At 41.7% G+C, this 18,497-nt stretch overlaps 2 protein-coding genes across 3 annotated transcripts; both read right to left on the bottom strand.

Annotated features, from left to right (window-relative positions):
* Positions 1-762: 762 nt before the first annotated feature.
* On the bottom strand, positions 763-13,230 carry notchl (notch receptor, like). The gene is made up of 11 exons (XM_061049892.1): positions 12,852-13,230; positions 10,217-10,361; positions 9,336-9,668; positions 8,017-8,234; positions 7,462-7,786; positions 6,179-6,354; positions 5,715-5,776; positions 4,767-4,890; positions 3,395-3,492; positions 2,982-3,313; positions 763-2,342 (listed from the first exon to the last, which is right to left on the bottom strand). The coding sequence occupies exons 1-11, from the start codon at positions 12,901-12,903 to the stop codon at positions 1,844-1,846; spliced, it is 2,364 nt and encodes a 787-aa protein (XP_060905875.1). The 5' UTR covers positions 12,904-13,230; the 3' UTR covers positions 763-1,843.
* A 675-nt stretch (positions 13,231-13,905) lies between these two features.
* Positions 13,906-18,443, bottom strand: LOC132983548 (uncharacterized). Of its 2 annotated transcripts, XM_061049893.1 has the most exons (5): positions 18,312-18,443; positions 18,029-18,139; positions 17,584-17,733; positions 16,112-16,717; positions 13,906-15,078 (listed from the first exon to the last, which is right to left on the bottom strand). In XM_061049893.1, exons 1-5 carry the CDS (start codon positions 18,355-18,357, stop codon positions 14,162-14,164), a joined length of 1,830 nt encoding a protein of 609 aa, XP_060905876.1. In that variant the 5' UTR covers positions 18,358-18,443; the 3' UTR covers positions 13,906-14,161. The 2 variants fall into 2 exon arrangements, with proteins under 2 accessions (XP_060905876.1, XP_060905877.1); XM_061049894.1 differs by lacking the exon at positions 18,029-18,139 and having other exon boundaries at positions 18,312-18,439.
* Positions 18,444-18,497: the final 54 nt, after the last annotated feature.

Below are 18,497 nucleotides of genomic sequence, written 5' to 3'. Positions count from 1 at the left end.
TGTATTCATAATTAGCATTTTGTTTTTAGCATGGATAGTTTTATTTGTTTTGTAAAAAGTCGGTTTAACATTTCAAAAAATATTAATGTAAGAATTAAACTTAATCATGAACCGAAAAACTTATTAAAACTTCTAACTTTTAAAATAGATTCAGTAAAAAGAACGGAAGTCGTGCGTAAAATGTGCCACTCCCGTGCGTAATGTCACAATTTCCTGCCTCAACATAGAAACAGAGTTAAACATTTTATACTCATCTAAACGGAGATTAAATTGAGAATATTAATATTTCACGAGTCATGACTACAATCACTGTTGATTGCATTAAGAACGAGGTATTTGTGCATAAGTTAACGTTAACCCGTTCTTTCGCTGGACGCTGTGCTTTTTGTTAATCACTTAAGTTTAAAGAGTTCTCATCCAACAATGAAGTTAATGCAAGCCTTTAAGTCATTTGCACCTCAGTCGTCGGCGAGCGTGCGTGGGAACGAAGGAAGTGTCTGCTCTCCATGCCGCCATCTCTCTCCAATGATGTATCACTTTTAACAGGTCATAAAGCTGTAAAACGTGGCGCCATTTCCCTCTTTCCCACGAGAGCGAGTTCAAACCTTTTATTTTTTTCCATATCAAAAGAAGTTTGGTGTGTGAATCCGGAAAGCCTTTTGATCTTCAGTGACACGTGTGTCCCAGGCACGCGCCAGCCCTGCGCTTTCAAAGCTCACATCAAACAGTGCCAGCTGTGTGTAAAATAAATGTCATATAATGTGGATACAAAACGGATATGGTTGTTTTATTGTGAGAGCTGAAAAGAGTTTAGACATTTTATAACACATCTTATTCATGCTACTGCATATATATATCTCCATATTGTCTAATGTTTGTACATCTTCTCAACGTCTTCATTTCTTTTTCATTCTTGTTTTTATTCCTGATTTTCTTTCTATTTTATTATATATATACAGTATATGTGTCTTATATATTTAATATTCACCCCTTCTTAAACGAAGCCACCCTGCAAAAGATTCTTCACACCTTTGCACTCACATTCAGAGTGACAACATCTTGAATCTGTTATTTTTGCTTTTGGATTTCTGGGATACAAGCTCACCAAAACAAACTCCTATAATGTCAGGAAGAGGTCAGTCAAAGCCTCTTTTTTGTGCACACATAACTTGTTGGAGCGTGGAACAAAATGAAAAGTCCAAATGATTTGCATGAAAAGTCACTTTATTGCATCTACCAGCAGGAGTCTGACATCTTTGTGCAACCACATGCGCATGTTTTTTTTTTAAATTGTATTTTATATGAATTCCTGATTGTTTCCTCTTTAATCAGAAAACAATCTGTTAGAAGTCGAGGCAGTGTGAATATATTACAGTATTTGGCAACACTCAAAAGACGTTACATTTTCTGAGTAAGTGTTACATTCATCGTGTTTGATTGGTATCCATTTCAGATGGAACAATATTCTCTTCTCTAGTAAAAAATATATACAATGATATTAGAAATAATTTAAGCAAGGCTGAGGAAAAAAAACTGGGGAGGAGAGTTGGAAAGGAACATCTCCGAGTGCTGCCGTGTTTCATATTGGAAGCATTTTGACCAAAAAAAATGGAATAAGAGGAGTCAGAAGACTTCCAACAAACACACGCTGGAAATCTCAAAACGAGAGCTTTGGGCCTTCTTGTAAGCCATTATCTTTGGAGCTTTACTGCAGTTAAAAATAAACCTGATGTCAAACCTGAAGCTCAGCGCCTCTCAGTTAATAGAGCTTCATTGTGAGCCATTATTTTCCTCACATGTTCATGGTGCTGTTCTTTCATGCTTAAAGGGGTTTGTGTTCTCTCTAAAGGGCTGTTTGTGTGGAGTCGGTGTTGTTCGGCCTCTCACCTCTCGATTTCTGCTCTGAATTCAAAGAACTCAGCGCTGCTCTACTCGAGTGATCACCGTTTACGACCGGCAGGCGATCTGACTGAACGGCCATATCTGTGGGAGGAGAAACAACCACTCTTTCCACGGGCTCATGGGCTGAGTTGTCTGTTACGATAACATAGTTGGGCTCAGGCTGCGGGGCACTGGAGCGACGCTGCAATGCATGCTGGGTGCAGGAAAAGGAACGCTGCCGAGGGGCCGGCTGGGGCGACAGGAAGTGAGGTGTCGCAGCCCTTGGCGCTTCGTGATGCCTGTCTCGGTCCTCGTCTTCTGAGGTCACCTCCTGTAAGGTGCTGATGGGCCGAGGCGAGCGGCCCATGATTCTTGGAGGGACCAGCGCTGTTGCTGATTGGTTGAGCTGTGGCCGCCAGTTTTGAGGGGAGGGGTACTGCACACGGCTCATCGACCAATCACTGGCAAGACAAGAGAGCCATCATAATATTAGACATCATGCAATAACAGAGAGGTTTGCAACAATAACAACAAAAGCTGCTGTATTGCAAAAACACAGAAACAGAACAAGTGTTGATCATGATGAAAGATCCAAAAGTTGCATTTTCACCTAACAAGAACTCATCTCAGGACTACGGAAGCCCTGAGGGGCAAGTAAAAAAAAAGAGAGCTGGTGTTCCAAACTTTACAAACTTTTCTCTCTTGTTCATATAGAAGACCATAAAAGAAAAATTATTATTTTTTTCAGATTGCAAAAAGTAGATTTTTTAACGCCAATGGTTGTTCGCCAAAAAACTCACCTGAAGGAAAACAAAGACACGAGGAAGTGGTGCACTTTAGCCTCTGGTGGACAAAATAATTGTATGACAACAACAAACTCTAAAAAACAAACACAAGAACATTCTTGGTTTCCTGCCAATTTTTTAAATCTGTTTTTACAGACAAAAACAAAGAACTAAGACAAGAACTTCTTACACCACCTCTTTCCTTAAAACTGATAAGAGACGGTTTTTCATGCAAAAACAGTTTATTCCTCACTTGATGTCCAGTCATAAACTCAATGACTCATACTGTTGTCTGTGCATGCGTCATTCACTTACTTCTGCGGAGGCGGGGTCATATCTCGATGCGCTATGATCCCGGAGAAGGAGGCACTTCTTCCAGGCAGGCCCTGAGATCCGTCCCAAGGCGAGTACATCATAGCGCGCTCCTCCCACAGCATCTCATTGGCTGCTTCAACAGTGACGGGCCCTCTCTGAATTTGGTGAGCCAATAGGAGCTCCAGGACCTGGTGGCGCATGCCTTCTCTGGCCACGTCGATTGGCCGACGTCCTCTACGATCGTGCAGCTCGAGGTTGGCCCCATGAAGGAGGAGGAGTCTGGCCGTGTCATAGCAACCATGAAGGGCAGAGAGGAAGAGCGCCGTCTCGCCCTGCGATACGATGAATCATTCTTATGATATTTTGTGATTTATGGAGGGTAACCGACTCGAAGAAGCAGCGTCACATCTTACCTTGTTGTCTTGCAGGTCCACAGCGGCCCCATAGCGAATGAGGGTCCTTGTTAGGGAGAGGTGGTTTACTGAGCTCGCCCAGTGCAGGGCTGATCTCCCTGAGAGAGACAGTGTGAGTGGAGGGGAGGTGAGGGGGAAGAAGGGAGGGGAGTAAGTCAGCCAATGAACAACCATTACACAACAGAGAAGAGCCCAGGTGGAGAAGAGAGGGAGAATGAGGAGATGAATTATTTCAGCCAACAAGACGACAGAGGCAGGAAGGACAGAGGGAAAACATGTGAAAGGGAGAGGGATGTTAGAAAGGAAAAAAAAGACAGCTGAAGCCAGAAGAAATGTGAGCAGCAAAGTTCATCAACCCAAGTTTGAACACATTAGCTTTGTTCTGAGTCAGAGGGCAGCAAGGGTTCTGGAGGAGGAGGAGGACGTGGAGGATGAAGAGGAGGACGAGGAGGAGTAGGAGGAGGAGGATGAGGAGGAGTAGGAGGAGGAGGATGAGGGGGAGGATGATGAGGAGGAGGAGGAGGAGGAGGAGGATGAGGAGGACGAGGAGGATGAGGAGGAGTAGGAGGAGGATGAGGATGAGGAAGAGGACGAGGAGGACGAGGAGGAGAGAGATGGAAGCCATGGAGAGATAGAGATGAACATAGAGCAGGAGAGGAGGGAAGAGAAGGGGTAAGTTACTCAACCCCTCAGAGTTCAGGTGAAGAAGACCTCTGGTCGAGACGTTGTGATGAATTAAAACTTTTTGTGGCATTTGAGCAAGTTTGCGGGCCGATCTTCTTCCTCAGTCAGCTGATTGTGCACTGCCCTGCACCTATACCTACCCCCTTTATCTATCATGGATTTGACATAAAGCTCATGAAATACAAAGGAATAATCCGAAAATTATGTCAAACAGTGTTTAAAAAAAATCAATATTTTTCATGCACTTTATGCATAAACCGGTCAAAGCAGAACTACTCAGAGATTACACAACCTGAGAAGGAAAATAAATCCATCTTCAGATGAGTTTTAGTCAATGGTTTTTTTTTGCATTTGCACACAATTCTTTATCACAGTTTTATCCAGGTTGCCTCATGCAGCGTATGAATGTGTATGAATTGGATTAGTTATTTCTGATGGTCATCAGTCAATCAGTGTGTGAATGTGTAGGTGTGACCTGCGGTGTAAAAAGCGTTTTGAGTAGTCAGAAGACTAAAAAAGTCCATAGATGCTGTTTTTTTCATTGTGTGTTGTAATGACATAAAGCTAAACTAACCATTCCTGGCAGTCCTGTCACTTTAAGAAAGTTCAAACAGGCCCTAAGAAGGACATGTAAATACTATCAACATGTCAATGACCAGGGATAGGGTTGAGTCCTTTGATGCGTTACCAGTGTGATCTGTGTTGTTGACAGGCACTCCTGCTCGCAGCAGCTCCAGGACCACTCTGTCCAGTCCGCTACGCACCGCCCGGATCAGAACCACAGAGCCGTCAGGGCCACACCACTCTGCCGACTGCAAACACAACCAATACTTTATCAATATAAATAAATAATACAGGCAAAGAAAAAACACACATGTACACATATTACCCATATATTTCAAAGGACAGGGGTTGAAAATTGTCCAATTGGCTTTTTTTTTAATATAAAGAAATGCTCATTGAACGTGTCCCTGTTAAATAAATGAATACAATAAAATAAACATACTAGTGTTGTAAGAAATTTAGGGGTCGAGATCAAGTGAAGACCAAGTCCAAGGCAGGGCGAGACCGAGATCATAAATATCACTTAAAAATCATCATCTAGTGTGCAGGGGTCACTCATTTAGACTGTTACACCGGGATTCAATGTTTTAGAAATAGGCGTTTTCCTTCTAATCACAGTAATGATATGGAAAAATAGCCTATCAGTTGTGGTCTTGACCGGTCTTGATTTAAAATCTGGAGTCCACCCAGTCTGAGACCGAGGCAAGACTGAGGCGAGAACAAGACCTTGAAAAACTAAGACTGATTTCAAGTAGCCTACTACGACACTAAAAAGTTAATGTTTAGTTTTATAACATTAAAAATAGTTATGAATGAAGAATATAAGTTACGTTATAAAACATAAAATCACTGACAGGAAAGTTATCAATGAAACTAAAGTGACTCAAAGAACCAACTCTCAAGAAATCAGGACAAGAAGCACGGACAAAACTTAGTCAAATCAATGAATGTGGAGAACTGTAAGGTCACACGCAAAATACTCAGGGACAGGAAATACACTGAAATGCAGATTCAGTGAGTAAAAGTCTAAATTTAAACGGGCTCTTCTGAACATGAATAGAAACGGACAGACCTGTTGAGGAGGACTGAGAAGAGGAGGAGGCATGGCATTTCTCTCCCATCCTCTAGGTGGAGCTGTGGGAGAACAGAAATGATTGAAGGTGGAGCTCTAACATTTTACCAAACATTGTACATTTCTTGTACGGCTGTCAGATTTGAGTAAAAATCAATATCATGATTATTTTGATTTGATATTGAGATCGTGATGGATTTAACACGATTAGTCGTTGATTTTAAAACATCTGCATCACATCCATTTATTGAACAAAAAAACGTCTTTAACTTGCTCTTTAATCAAACCGGAGTACGTGCCGTGGCTCCCTCTGCATGCTAGGTGCAGGAAACGGGAAGATGCGCTCTATTTACTATACTTTTCTGTTAATAAATATTTTAGCCTTCCCTGTATTTCAAAGACAAAGCCAAACATATTTGCTTTATTGTGACTACAGTAATGAATGCGTGAGTATTAAGTCTTACGTTGAACAGGTCTGCGGGGCTGTGAGTTTCCTCCTCTGTAGTGTTTCTGCTCAGAGTTCCGGTGGTCACAGATGGCGGCGTCCTCCTGTCGCCGCGAGCATCTCGCATTGATGTCTTCCATTGAACTCTGGGTGAAGTCTGTGTCACTTCCTATATCCTGGTCTCTTTTGAGAGGCCTGAAACCCAAAGTGAGGTTTTGTTATGGCATGCTAGGAAGCTGTTATAGTTTTCATGCGCTGTCACTGTATTTTGTGTTTCCCTTCTCTATCAGCATAGATGTTTGAGGCAGTGTTACATAAACAAGAGAGCGCTGACATTTGAAAAAAAACCAAAACTATTTCATTATGTGGGTAAAACAAATCCTTTCAACCATATTGCAACACAGACTTTTGTAGCTATAATGATGAATTAAAACAACACCAGTGTTGGGCAAAGGTTACAATTTTAATAAATTTTCAAGCCATGAAATGCAAAAAAAAATGTATTTAGAAAAAGTAAATATTGACACTGACCTTATTCATCACAGTATCATTTAATTACGGCTACAAAACATGTTTAAGTGTTGCAGTAAATTCTTCAGTAACAAATGTTAGAAAATTGGAAAGAAAGGCCATTTTTAAAACGAGTCATTTCCATTTGTTTTCTTCTCGACATATTCATTTTGCTATCTTGAGATAACAGCACTGGATCTCCTCTGATACCAACTTCATTTCAAGTGTTTTGTCTAGATTTCGACTATTTTTCTTGTTATCTTGGGATATAAAGCTGGTTAACTGTTTTTTTTAGCAGTCATAAAATAAAATGAAAAAAGGCGGGTCACTGTGATTGGCCATGACATACCATTCCGCATAGCCCACACTAATGAGGTAAGTTTAGCCATCATTATAATATATATGTTTGTTTTGTGCTTTTGCAATTCTGGGGATTTGAGATTAATCAGTCGAGATCGAAGAAAACAATCAGAAATGAAACGTTATCACTGAAAAACAAAGTGAATAAAATGTATGGATGCATGTCTGCTCAGGGCTTCCATACATTAGAGTTAATTTGTGCATTAATTAGACTGAATACACGTCATGTGAGGCAGAGACGTTTTTGAAAATAACGACAGGATAAAGGTTATTTCCAACTGACTGACAGGAAAGGGGGACCAGCCTTTTCATTAACTTTACAGGATGACCTTTTGCTTGTTCAAATATACATCATATTTTTCTACATGACATCATCCCTCGAGCAGACAAAACATCCCCTCATAAACCTAAGAAGCGACTCCTCCCACTTACCGCATTCGAATGGCGTCCTCCCCCAGCGGTTCCCTCCTTCTCTTCTTCTCTGCTTCCTTTGCTTTCTTCTTTTTCCTCAAGCTGATCTTGTCTTTCTCCCTGCTCGTTCTCACCCTCTGCTCTTGGAGGGCTGTGTGTGGAGTCATAGCCTTGGATTTGGGGTCATTGTCTGTGATCGTGGACCTATGTCTCACCCTGTGGCCGTCTTCCCTCTCAGACCGCTGCCGCCTGACCCTCCTCACCACCAGGAACACCGCCAGGGCAAGAACCAGGAGCAGGCCAATTGCAATGGCTATCACCGCCCAGAGCCACGATGGGGTCGGCTCTTTGAGAGGGGGGAAAAAAGACATTAGGGCAGCATGATAAAGAGAGAAAATATAAGTCTATTTGGGAAATCTTAACAACAATATCTGAGGCATTTTAGAATGCTTCCAACTCCTAAACTTTTACAAAATGACCATCAAAACAGCTGCACACTGGAAGTGTAAAGGTGTTTTATTTGTTTTGTTTGGATTGTGCACGAGTGTGTGTTTGAGGAAGGACATGTGAGCCTACCTTTGACTTCCTTTATCACAGTATCCTCCCTGCTTCCTATTTCCTCTCGCACACCTCTTATACTAATGACGGCCTTCAGCTCGGGCCGGGTGGGGAACGCGGTATGCCTCAGCAGCAATACGGCACGCAGGAAACTGGCCGCCTCGATGGCATAGGGGAAACAGGTAGAGGGCAGACGGGAGCACGGCCTGTTGTCCACCTGGAGGAAAAGGAGGGAGCTGGCAAAGTGAAAGAGAGGGAAGGAAACAGTGAGGGAGAGAGCATGTACGTCATAACTGAGGCCTTTATAAAAGTGTAGGTGTGTCAGGAAAACTTAACGTAATGATGTCTGGAACCTTCTCAATGATTTGCAAAGAGTAACACCCTCTCATTAAACAAAACAAAATTTAGAAAACTGCCATAACTTAATGCAAAAGTGAACACATAGATTAGATAGATACATTTTTATATCAATATCCCTGTTAAATATTTTGCTCAGATAAGACTGCCTACATATACTTAATGGAGTCCCCCAGGGTTCTTTTCTTGGCCCACTTTAAATGTATCTTTAAATAAAAAAACAAAATATTAATTAACTTGTTACCCCTGAATTCTTACAGGGTTACTTATTCACTTATGTCCATCACAGCCTGAACTTTTCCCTGTCGGGGTCACAGAAAGCTGGACATGATGTAAAAAGGACGCTGTGGAAATCGAACATCACAGACGAGGTGACACAGTCTAACATAACATTCTATGTGTAACTGGATATGTTCAAAGTATCAACAATATAGTGGAACAGAGCAGAAAAAGGTATTGAGCAGCTTTATTACGTGCACAAAAATTACATCGGTCGTGCACCTGTCACACCACGCTCGATTGCTGTGAATTTTCCTGACTATTTCCTGGAGTGAAAAAATTAAGCTGTTTGTTTTCACACATGCAGCTCACACCAAATATTGCAGGAAAAGTTCAGGAGTTTTGAGCGTGTGAAAATACAAAGATACACATTTAATGCAAACGATACAATTGGAATAGCTGTGAATCTTTGAACATGTTGGACTGTCTTTAATACTTTGCAATTTTAAATTAACTCTCGCTTTTGTTTAACGCAGGAAAACTATATGGTTGTTTCCTAATGCTAGAGGTCAATTACATGCTACAGGCTTTTATTGTAAAAAGTACTTAATCTTCATCTCACCTGAGTATTGTTTTATCTTCATTGTACTGCGGCTCGATTATCTCTGCCTCACAAAAAGGATTTAAGCTCCTATAAGAGGGCTTGAATAAACAGCTTCCAGCCTGTACTCACACAGTTTGATATTTCCCTCAGCACCTACCCATTTGAGTCAGTCGGCGATGCCTGAGCCAGCAGGGTGGCGAGTTGCTGAGCATCAAAGTCAAACAAGTTCCTGTTGGGTGCTAGGGGGGCGGAGCCTCTCAGCTTGAGTGGCGACTGGAGGAGGACACTGAGCGCCCAAAGCAGGGAGCTGTTGGTGAATTGGCCCCTCTGTTGTGGGACGTTGACATGAAGGATCAATGTGCCTTTTGCCCAAAGGGGGCTCTGGTGTGTGAAGCAGTCGCTGCCGTCCCATCCACAGGGGGCGCTGTCGCATCCCTGCTCACAGTGGGAGTTGGCGTAGTGGTCGCGGCAGTACAGGATGTGGCTTGGACTGAGAAAACACATGAAAGAAAAAAGTTAGTGAAATAGTACATCTTTTATCACCCACAACCTTAAGATGTTTTTCTGGGTTGTCAAAATACTTTTCAAAAGAGCAGAATAGACATTTCAAAGAATCTTTTTAATGCACTGAAATCAACAATGAGGATAGGTCTAATATTAAATTCATGTTTTGCCTGAACCTAGGTACCTAAAACAAAAGAATAAGGATTGTTCTTTTCTATAATTTTCCTTTATTGATTAATGACAATTAAAAACAAATTACAAACAGACAAAACTAGTCGTAATTGTCCTGATAGCACTTCTTTCGTAGGTTACCTCTGATCGATTTCCTGAGTCTATTCAGCATAAAACAACACTTTAAAACCTAATGAATGGAAATAGTGATAAAATATGGACGCAAACAAGGAAAACGGGTTAAAAATAATATTTAAAACATGCAACAGTAAATAAGGACAATCATAACTGTTGTAAACCAGTAAAGGAAAACTTGAAATGCTCGGATTAATGGTGCTGAAAATGACAACCAAAGTCTTTTACTTGCAGTGGCTCCTCTCCTTAAGGCAGTCGAAGCCGTCTCTCAGACAATCGGGCTCCACACACTCTCTGTCACATGAACCGTTGCCGAACTTGTCCTTGCACTTTCTGTTGACTGGACACTGGCCCCACGGGTCATCAGACGCAGCTGCGGAGACACACACAAGTTAGGGTGTCAAAAGCTGCACATAAATTGCAATCATGGTTTGGCAGTTCTGTGGCTGAAATGGACTTCTTGTTGATTTGTACGGTTTCTGATATTTTACGGTATGTTTTTATAAATGTCTCCATGAGTGACACAAATACACGCACAGTATGTCTTACCCGTGTAAACTGCAGGATTTATCAGCACTAAGATGTGTCAGAGACAATCAATATCACGTCCACATCACTTATGCATGCTCTTAATCTTAATTGAAGCATATCAAATGTAATTTTGTGTGCAGTTTCATTTCTCCATGCATACAGCTCTCACTAAGTGTTTTATCGCATGGTCGTGTCACCCACATATTGAAAGCGCTCATTGTTTCAGTGCATTAGCAACTTTTCATAACAATGCAGGTCAAGCCATGAAAGGCGGCTCCTGATGCGGACCGTTAAAGGAAACAGGAAATGGCCCCGACATAAACAGGAAGTTTCCAGGAGAAACGAATAGCTGCAGGAAATGGAGTGGGCTGTGCCTTGATAAAGGTCGAAGGTTGTCACCGTGGCAATGAGGAATGTGATGGAGTCGGACAATGGGCTTGGCAGGTGTGTGCAGGATCATAAAGTCATAGTAGAAAAAAAAAAAAGCACGAACAATAGAGCTGAAATTAGAGATGTTGAGTTTTTTTAACACTTTGGTTTCATTTGGTCAGCAAAAAGAGGCCTCCCCCCCTGCAGTAAAAATAAAGATTATAGTTGTTACATTTTCTCTCCCAAAATAAATTCTGGTGTCAGGTTGCTCCTTCATTACAGTGCAAAAAGAGCAACACAAAGGAGCATCAAATGTAAGTGTAATACAAAAAACTACCGATTAATCAGCCAGCCGATAATAATGGCCGATATCGGCACATCCCTTGACTATTGGTATCGACTAATTTTATCACTGATATGTGCCGATATAACTAAGTTCATTCAATTTAAGTTTATAATTACTTTTTTTAATAACTTTTATTTATAATTGTTGATTTGTGTTTCAGACTGAAAATACAGACAAAAAAAACCAAAAACATCTTGACTTAATTATAAATCTTTTCCACAAGTGTTTGATAACAGCATTTAAGGGATCAAAACGATATTGGCAGATATTATTGGCGTCGGATTTGTTTCTCTCCCAGTTATCGGTATCAGCCCCAAAAATCCTCTATCGGTCGGCCTTACTAAAAACATAATGTGAATGATAAAGTGTTAAGTTGAAGAAGGTTTACTTAGAAGACACCGTGCCTAAAGAAAAGATAGCTAGAAGCATGATAAGTTTAGAGTATTTACTGTCATTGACAGTAGTATTGGCAGTTCAGACACAGACACAGGCTCTCTTTATTCAAGCTCCAGCTTCTGACAATGCCGATACTACTACTCAACCTTAAAGTTAAACATAAGAGTTTGTAGAGCTCACAACGATGTAGACCATCGCGTAGATAAACTCCTATATGCCTCACTTGAATTATTTCATCACTAACCTTTTCCTAGTGAGTTTATCAGCATAATCAAATCATCACATTTCAATTTCAGGTCACTGAATTTCTTGTCTCAATATTCTTTTCCTTTGCATAGATTTTTATTTGATATTTAAAATGTAATAATTACATAATAATAATAAATTGAAAATGTTATTAACCTGTTTCTTTAAGAGTTGAATTAAGTTCTATATTGCCCAAAAACACGTCTTTTCATATATATTTCAAAATAGTGAATCTGGCTGAGACGTTTACTTTAAAGCTCCTGTGAGTAGCATTCATGTTGTTTTGATTTTGGCGCCCCCCTGTGGACAAAGCGGGAGGATTTTTCTCTTTGTTAGTTTTCTGACACTGATTTTAAATGACTAACATGCAACTCACAATGAAGCTCCTCATCTCTCACCTACCCCGCAGCAGGAGTGACAGGCATATAAAATTTATATAAAGGAATCATTAATCGTCTATCTGATGGTCTCTGTTGCTTTCGTAGGTCGTACAGAGATAGCGGTGGTAATTTCTGTCTTGTTTTGTTACCCGCTAAAAACCCTCACAGGAGCTTTAAGTTCCCTCTGTCTAGACATGTCAGGTACTACTGAAAACCACTCATTAATAATAGTGATATGTAGTTTTTAGTGCCGCGTGCCCCATGTATGGAGGCTGTGTTCCTCAAAGCAGAGGCCCAGGTTCAAATCGGACCTGTGGCCCCTTCCTTGCATGGCGTCCCCCGTCTCAACCCCCGATTTCCGATTATCCACTTTCCTATCTCTACAATAAAGGCACAAAAATAAATATTTAAAAAAGTGATACTCAGACTATGGAAGCCACGTTTTCATGGAGTTCATCATGTAAAAATTTCGATCCTCTTCCTTCGGGCCACAGGACAGTTTAACCACACATTTACTTAAATCTACACGGATGATGAGTTCAATGTTCGTACAGAAAAAAAGACAAACGTGTTAAGAATGAGAACGCGTCCTCACCTTGACATGTCCAGCTCAGCCCGAGCAGAACAAACGCCCTCAGGGCCAACATCTTCTCCTTCCTCAGATTAGCAGCTGTTTGCCTTTTCTCCACTGCTGTCCGCCCGGTCCAGCTGTTGGGTAAACCTCCCTCTGATCTCAAGACGTGACTCACAGCCTTTCTCCCACTGGTGTCAATGTGTTTCTCTGTGGTGTCCGTTCACTCCTGCTGTTCACAACAAGAAGTTAAACTCTGAGCATGTCGCACATTTCCATCACCAATCCCACCGACACCTTCCAGTACCACCACCCAGCCCACTTTGTCTACTCGCTGTTTTTTTTTTTTTTTTTTTTTCAGAGGCCCTGCGGATATCTGGACAACTTCCTGCCACTGTGTGGAGAAGAATAGGAGGGTGACGACTGTATGTGCATGTGTGTGCGTGTATTTGCAACTCTTTCTGTGGCTCCACTCGTAAAAAAAACCCCCAAAAAAACAGTATGGGGTAAACGTTTAGAGCAGCCCTTATTTCAACACACTAACACGCTGCGGGGTGTGACGGTACGGCATGGTTTGAATTTGACCTTTACAAGGAAGTGTAGAAGTACACACACACACACACACACACACAAATAACGGTTTGGTCCAGCAGCTGAGTCAAAAAAGAGACTGCCAGTCCAATGTAGACGACTGTAAACTCTGCTTCACAAAGGGAACAGGACACTGAGGGCACAAATGGTTCTGTCTCAATCACAACAAAAATCGTTAAGATCAAGTTTTCCACACATTTTAGGGCCACACTGAAGAAAAAATAAGCTCAGACTTTGGGAATAAGGTTATGATTTTACAAGCCCCCCTACCTCAGAAAAGACTCATTTTCTTCAACACTCTTATCAGAGTTCAGGCTTTTATGAAACCTAAAGTAAAGTGGTACTTCACAAGAAGCTCTGCGTTTCTTCATGTTGGTGCAGGTGGCTGGCTGCTCCTCTGATATTCCCTTCAAAATCACACTTTTCTTTGCATGTAACAACACATTTTATTTCACTCTTGAAGTTGAAATGAGGGTTGAGAAGACTCTTGAGGGAACTTTGTTTTTAAGGAGCATTATAACCTTTAACAACAATTTCAACAACAACAAAAAATTACTGTAGTGCTTAAGACGTTCCTCTGAAGTGACACAACAGCACTTTAATGTGCTTCAGCTATAGCCTGCGCCTGGAAGAAGCGACCAGTGTGTGCATGCCAGGATTTGAATGAAATGTGAAATCGGTCATTTTGGCAAAGTCAAAGTCGATCATGTTGTGAAGAGAAGAATAATACTCAGCAGTTTACTTCAACATAGAGCTCTGTTGTCCTTAAATCCACTCTCTTTCTCCAGCTGTGGATTTGGAGCTCCTCGTTCCATGCAGAACTCCTCCCAGGGCTCATTAAATAAATCCCCAGCTACACTGAAAGTACACCCCTGATACTTTTTGGGGTCACACAGTCCTAAGTCCATCTTTTTAAACACAGAACAGAAAACCTGACGAGAGAGTGGCGTCGTCTTTTCCTCCAGGCAGTGGTTGTAGTAGTGCCTGTAGACCTCGGACATGTTTGAGAAGACCGGCTCCAGGTACAGCTTGGAGGCGGACGCCCCGCAGCAGTACGAGGGCGCTTTCGGCAAACTCTCCAAGAACTGGTTGAGAAAACGATGCTCCGAAGCTTTCCGGGACGTCCTCTGTGTTTGCTTCTTGGTGTTTTCATCTAGATTGTCCGGCTCGGATGAATTTTGCGCCCAGTTAAGCACCGACCACTCTCCAATCCCCAGAGTGGCGAGGAACATCTTTTTGCAGACTTGTCTTCTGTCACCGTCGACCATCAAGTGATACCGCATTGAAACTGATCTTCTGGATTTAGTCAAAGGAGCTCGTGTCCGTTCCACTGGGTCACAGTCGACTAACCCGGACACGTAGATCTTTCTCTGAGCCCAGTTCATACACTGCCAGAAACGGGTGAACAACACGTCCCTGGCTTCTTCACTGAAGTCCGCACAGAAGCGGTTCGATGCCCTCCTGCAGGCGCCGGAGGTGCATCTCGCTCCGATTGTCCTCTGAGCTTTAGTGACAGTCTCGCCGTCTTTCTTTCGTTTGCTGATGTACGATTTTCCCTCCATCCTGAGCTGCTTCTGTCGGTTTTGTTTCCATGTTAGCGGCTTGGCGACCCTCGATTTCTTTCTTGCCGGGCCCTCCGGTTCAGTGGGACTCGCCGGTTCTGCAATAAACAGAGACATGTTTGATCAACTTTAAGGCTAAGATAGATAGAGAGATACTCTATTGATCCCGAGGGAAATTCAAAGCATCGAGTAGCAGTTTACAAAAGACAAGCACGACATTTGATACAAATAAACAAACAACTGCTGTCCTTTCCCCCCCATACATATATATTAACCCTAAACAAAGATTTAAGTAAGCCCCTACATGAGTTAAAATGAAACCTGTGCAATTAACTAACACACATTTTGAATTTTTCTGCTTCTTTTTTAAAAACAATTTCTCGTCTAGTTTAGAAGTCCTTACATTTAGGACACCTAGAACTTGACAAATGTCTTATAAAAATGAATTTGACTTTGGCATCCAACAATGTGTGCCAAAATAGCTGGTGAAAGACCGTGTCTACTTCTGTGTTTATGTGGTGCTCCCTCTAGAGGAACCCTCCAGTAACACAGCGTTGTGGAAAGGCAAGTATGTGAAAATTTACAAACACGACGCGGCAGGTTGTCTACTCATACGCGTGGTTCAAAAGCAAGTATATTTGAGCCCTTAGCTCCTTCAAATCTGGAATCTGAAGGTAGTAAAAAGGCCAATAAATGTCTGAATGGTTCAGTCACACTTTATTTATTTATTTATTTTTTTAAATGTACATTTGTGACTGAACTTGGCATTTACTGTGATAACTGTTGTTATAATTATCCAACAGTTGGAGGTTTTTCATACAACTGTAAAAATATGCATCCTGTCAAGACATTTTCAGGATTCAGGGAAAATCTCACGTGAGTCCTTCAAATCTGGGATATGAAGGAGGTAGTTAAAAATGCCAAGGAATGTCCGAATAGTTCTTCTCTGTGATTGTGAATTGTTTGTTGAAGTGATTTTTTTAATTTTCTATTTTAATATTTATTTTTTTCCCTCTGTCATGATGCTTTTGATGTAGTGTGAGGCACTTTGAATTGCCTTGTTGAAATGTGCTGAAGAATAAACTTGCCTTGCCTTAGCTGTTTAGTAAGTAGCTGAAAAAGACTTCTCACCCAGTGTCACTTGGACTGTATAGCACACTGGAGAGGACGTAGGGCTCTGTTGTGGACACTGGGTCACAGCGTTCAGTTTGTTCTTCTTTGTTGCTCCTTTCTGTGCCCAGTTGAGCACGGACCACTCTCTGATCCCCAGAGTGGACAGGAACATGTTCTTACACACTTGTTTCCTTTTGCCGTCCACCAGCAGGTGATAACGCAGTGAAACCGACCGTCTGGACCGGGGTCCCACAGCTCGAGATCTTTCCACCGGGTCGCAGTCAACTTGTCCTGAAACGTACAGTTTCCTCTGAGGCCAGTTCATACCGTGCCAGAACTCATCGAAGAGTTTTTTCCTGACATCTTCGTCGATTTCATCACAAAGGCGGTTAAAAGCCTTTTTGCACACGCTGGAGGTGCACCTGGGTCCCACTGTTCTCGGCTGCTTTGTGACGATCTCGCCGTCTTTCTTGCGTTTGCTCGCGTACATTTTGCCCTCCATCCTCAGCTGCTTCTGTTTGTTTTGCTTCCACTTTGTAGGATCTGCAACTTTAGCCTTTTTCCTGTCAGCACCGTTCTTATCCAGATTAGTGTTTCCATTTGTAGCAGCTGTTTTCAGGAATGCTGAGAAACAAACAAACAAACATCATTTTTATTTACAAGTGGTTTCCAACACACACACCTTTAAACAAAATATACGTTACACATTGTCAGTCTAATCTCTGTTTCGATCGGAGACAGCACACCTAAACATGGGACTAAATCATTTCAATTATCTTTTTTCTTCTTGTTCTTCGCTGCCTCCAAGGCTCCTTTACACACATGCAGAACATCAACAGATATTATTATTATTATTATATATAAGAGCCATGATGAAAATGCCATCTTGATATTTTTGGCATTTCCAGACCTCGTTGACAAATTACGATTAATAACTAAGCTGCCAATCACAGCTGTCTTACCGTAAAACTTCTATTAAGGGCGCAAAATGACCCTTATTCATTTGGAACAGGCGTCAAAACGAGACGGGCTTTTCATTTATTTTCAAACAAAACTCGTACACGACTAAGACAGGAACGACTATGAAGTTGTAAATTCACACCAGAAAGATTTATTATGAAGATTTCTGAACCAACAGGCATTCTCATATTTGTCAGTGGATTAAAGTGAATATAAAAAAGTAGTAATAAGCAGAGATGGGCTTCAATCGAAGAAAAGCATTTGCAAAATTATTAATTCAACTACACATTCTGATAGTTTTATGACATAAACATTTAATATAAACGTCACCTGACAACTTTAAAACAGGAACAAAACTCTTAACATGAGAGTAAATTCACTTTTAAAGCATGACCCCGATGAAGGCCACAAGCTGAATGTGTCGGTCTAATGAAGTTAATAAAGTTGAACTGCATACTCCAAATGCTGCTGGGAGCATTTTGACCTCTTTAAATCCACTTTTTCCATCACTACACCACACTATTACTTACTTCTGCCGGCACCGGGAGGAGCTGTACTCTGAGACAGAAACCTGGGGATCGTCTGTGGCTCTGCTGTGGTTTCTGAGTTGGACATTTTCCTGGCGGATCCATCTCTGTGCATGTCAGATTTCCTGCTTGTACCAGTGACGTGCAGATGCTCTGGATGAACAGAAAAGCATCAATGCATCGTGTTAAGACATGTGCAGTGGTGTAGTGGTGTCTAAACACTGTACCAAATGTTCTTTTTTTTAAGTGGCCCGTCCAGCAGACGATAAACGGCCTCTGACATAAACAGTGACATGTATGACTACTCTTGCATATTCAGTGTGTAGTATCAAAGTAAGTAAGAAAGGTCCCTTCACCATCCTAGGAAATACCCTGCACTACAACCCTGGACATTAATGTCAATAATGTACATTACATTCAAACAAACAGGGTTACTGTGTGAGCTCACCTGAGGGAAAGTGGTGCAACCCAAAAGTCTCAGAGACAGTGGTGGCTCTGTGAACAGGGAGCTCATTGGTGGGTTTGGGAAGGAGACCAACATCCTCCATTGCTGCAATGGCTGAAATACAAAAAAAAAAAACAGGTTGTCACGTAGCCTACTGTATCGGGTTTTGCAGGTCTGACATGCATGAAAAAGGTAAGTCCAAACGGCGGTAATACGTGTAATACTAAATATTGTGTAGCTAAATGCTAACATTTTTTGAATGACTCGTCGTTTGGTGTTTGCTTACATCGTGTTATACATTTGAAAACGTCCCGTAGACCCGTCGGTTCCATCCAGATTAAGTCTCAGGTTCCCCCCACTATTCACTCAGCAAGCAGCCTCACGTTTTGTGTTTATAAATATTCAAACTGGCTGCTCTCTCTCTGCAGACTGGCAGCTGCCATGTCTGCGCATGCGCACTGGCGACCGAGAC

Source organism: Labrus mixtus, chromosome 11, assembly GCF_963584025.1.
Source record: "Labrus mixtus chromosome 11, fLabMix1.1, whole genome shotgun sequence".
In the NCBI taxonomy this organism is placed as follows: Eukaryota; Metazoa; Chordata; class Actinopteri; order Labriformes; family Labridae; genus Labrus; species Labrus mixtus.
Note: the sequence above shows the minus strand (reverse complement) of the source record. Positions and strands in the feature narration are given on the sequence as shown.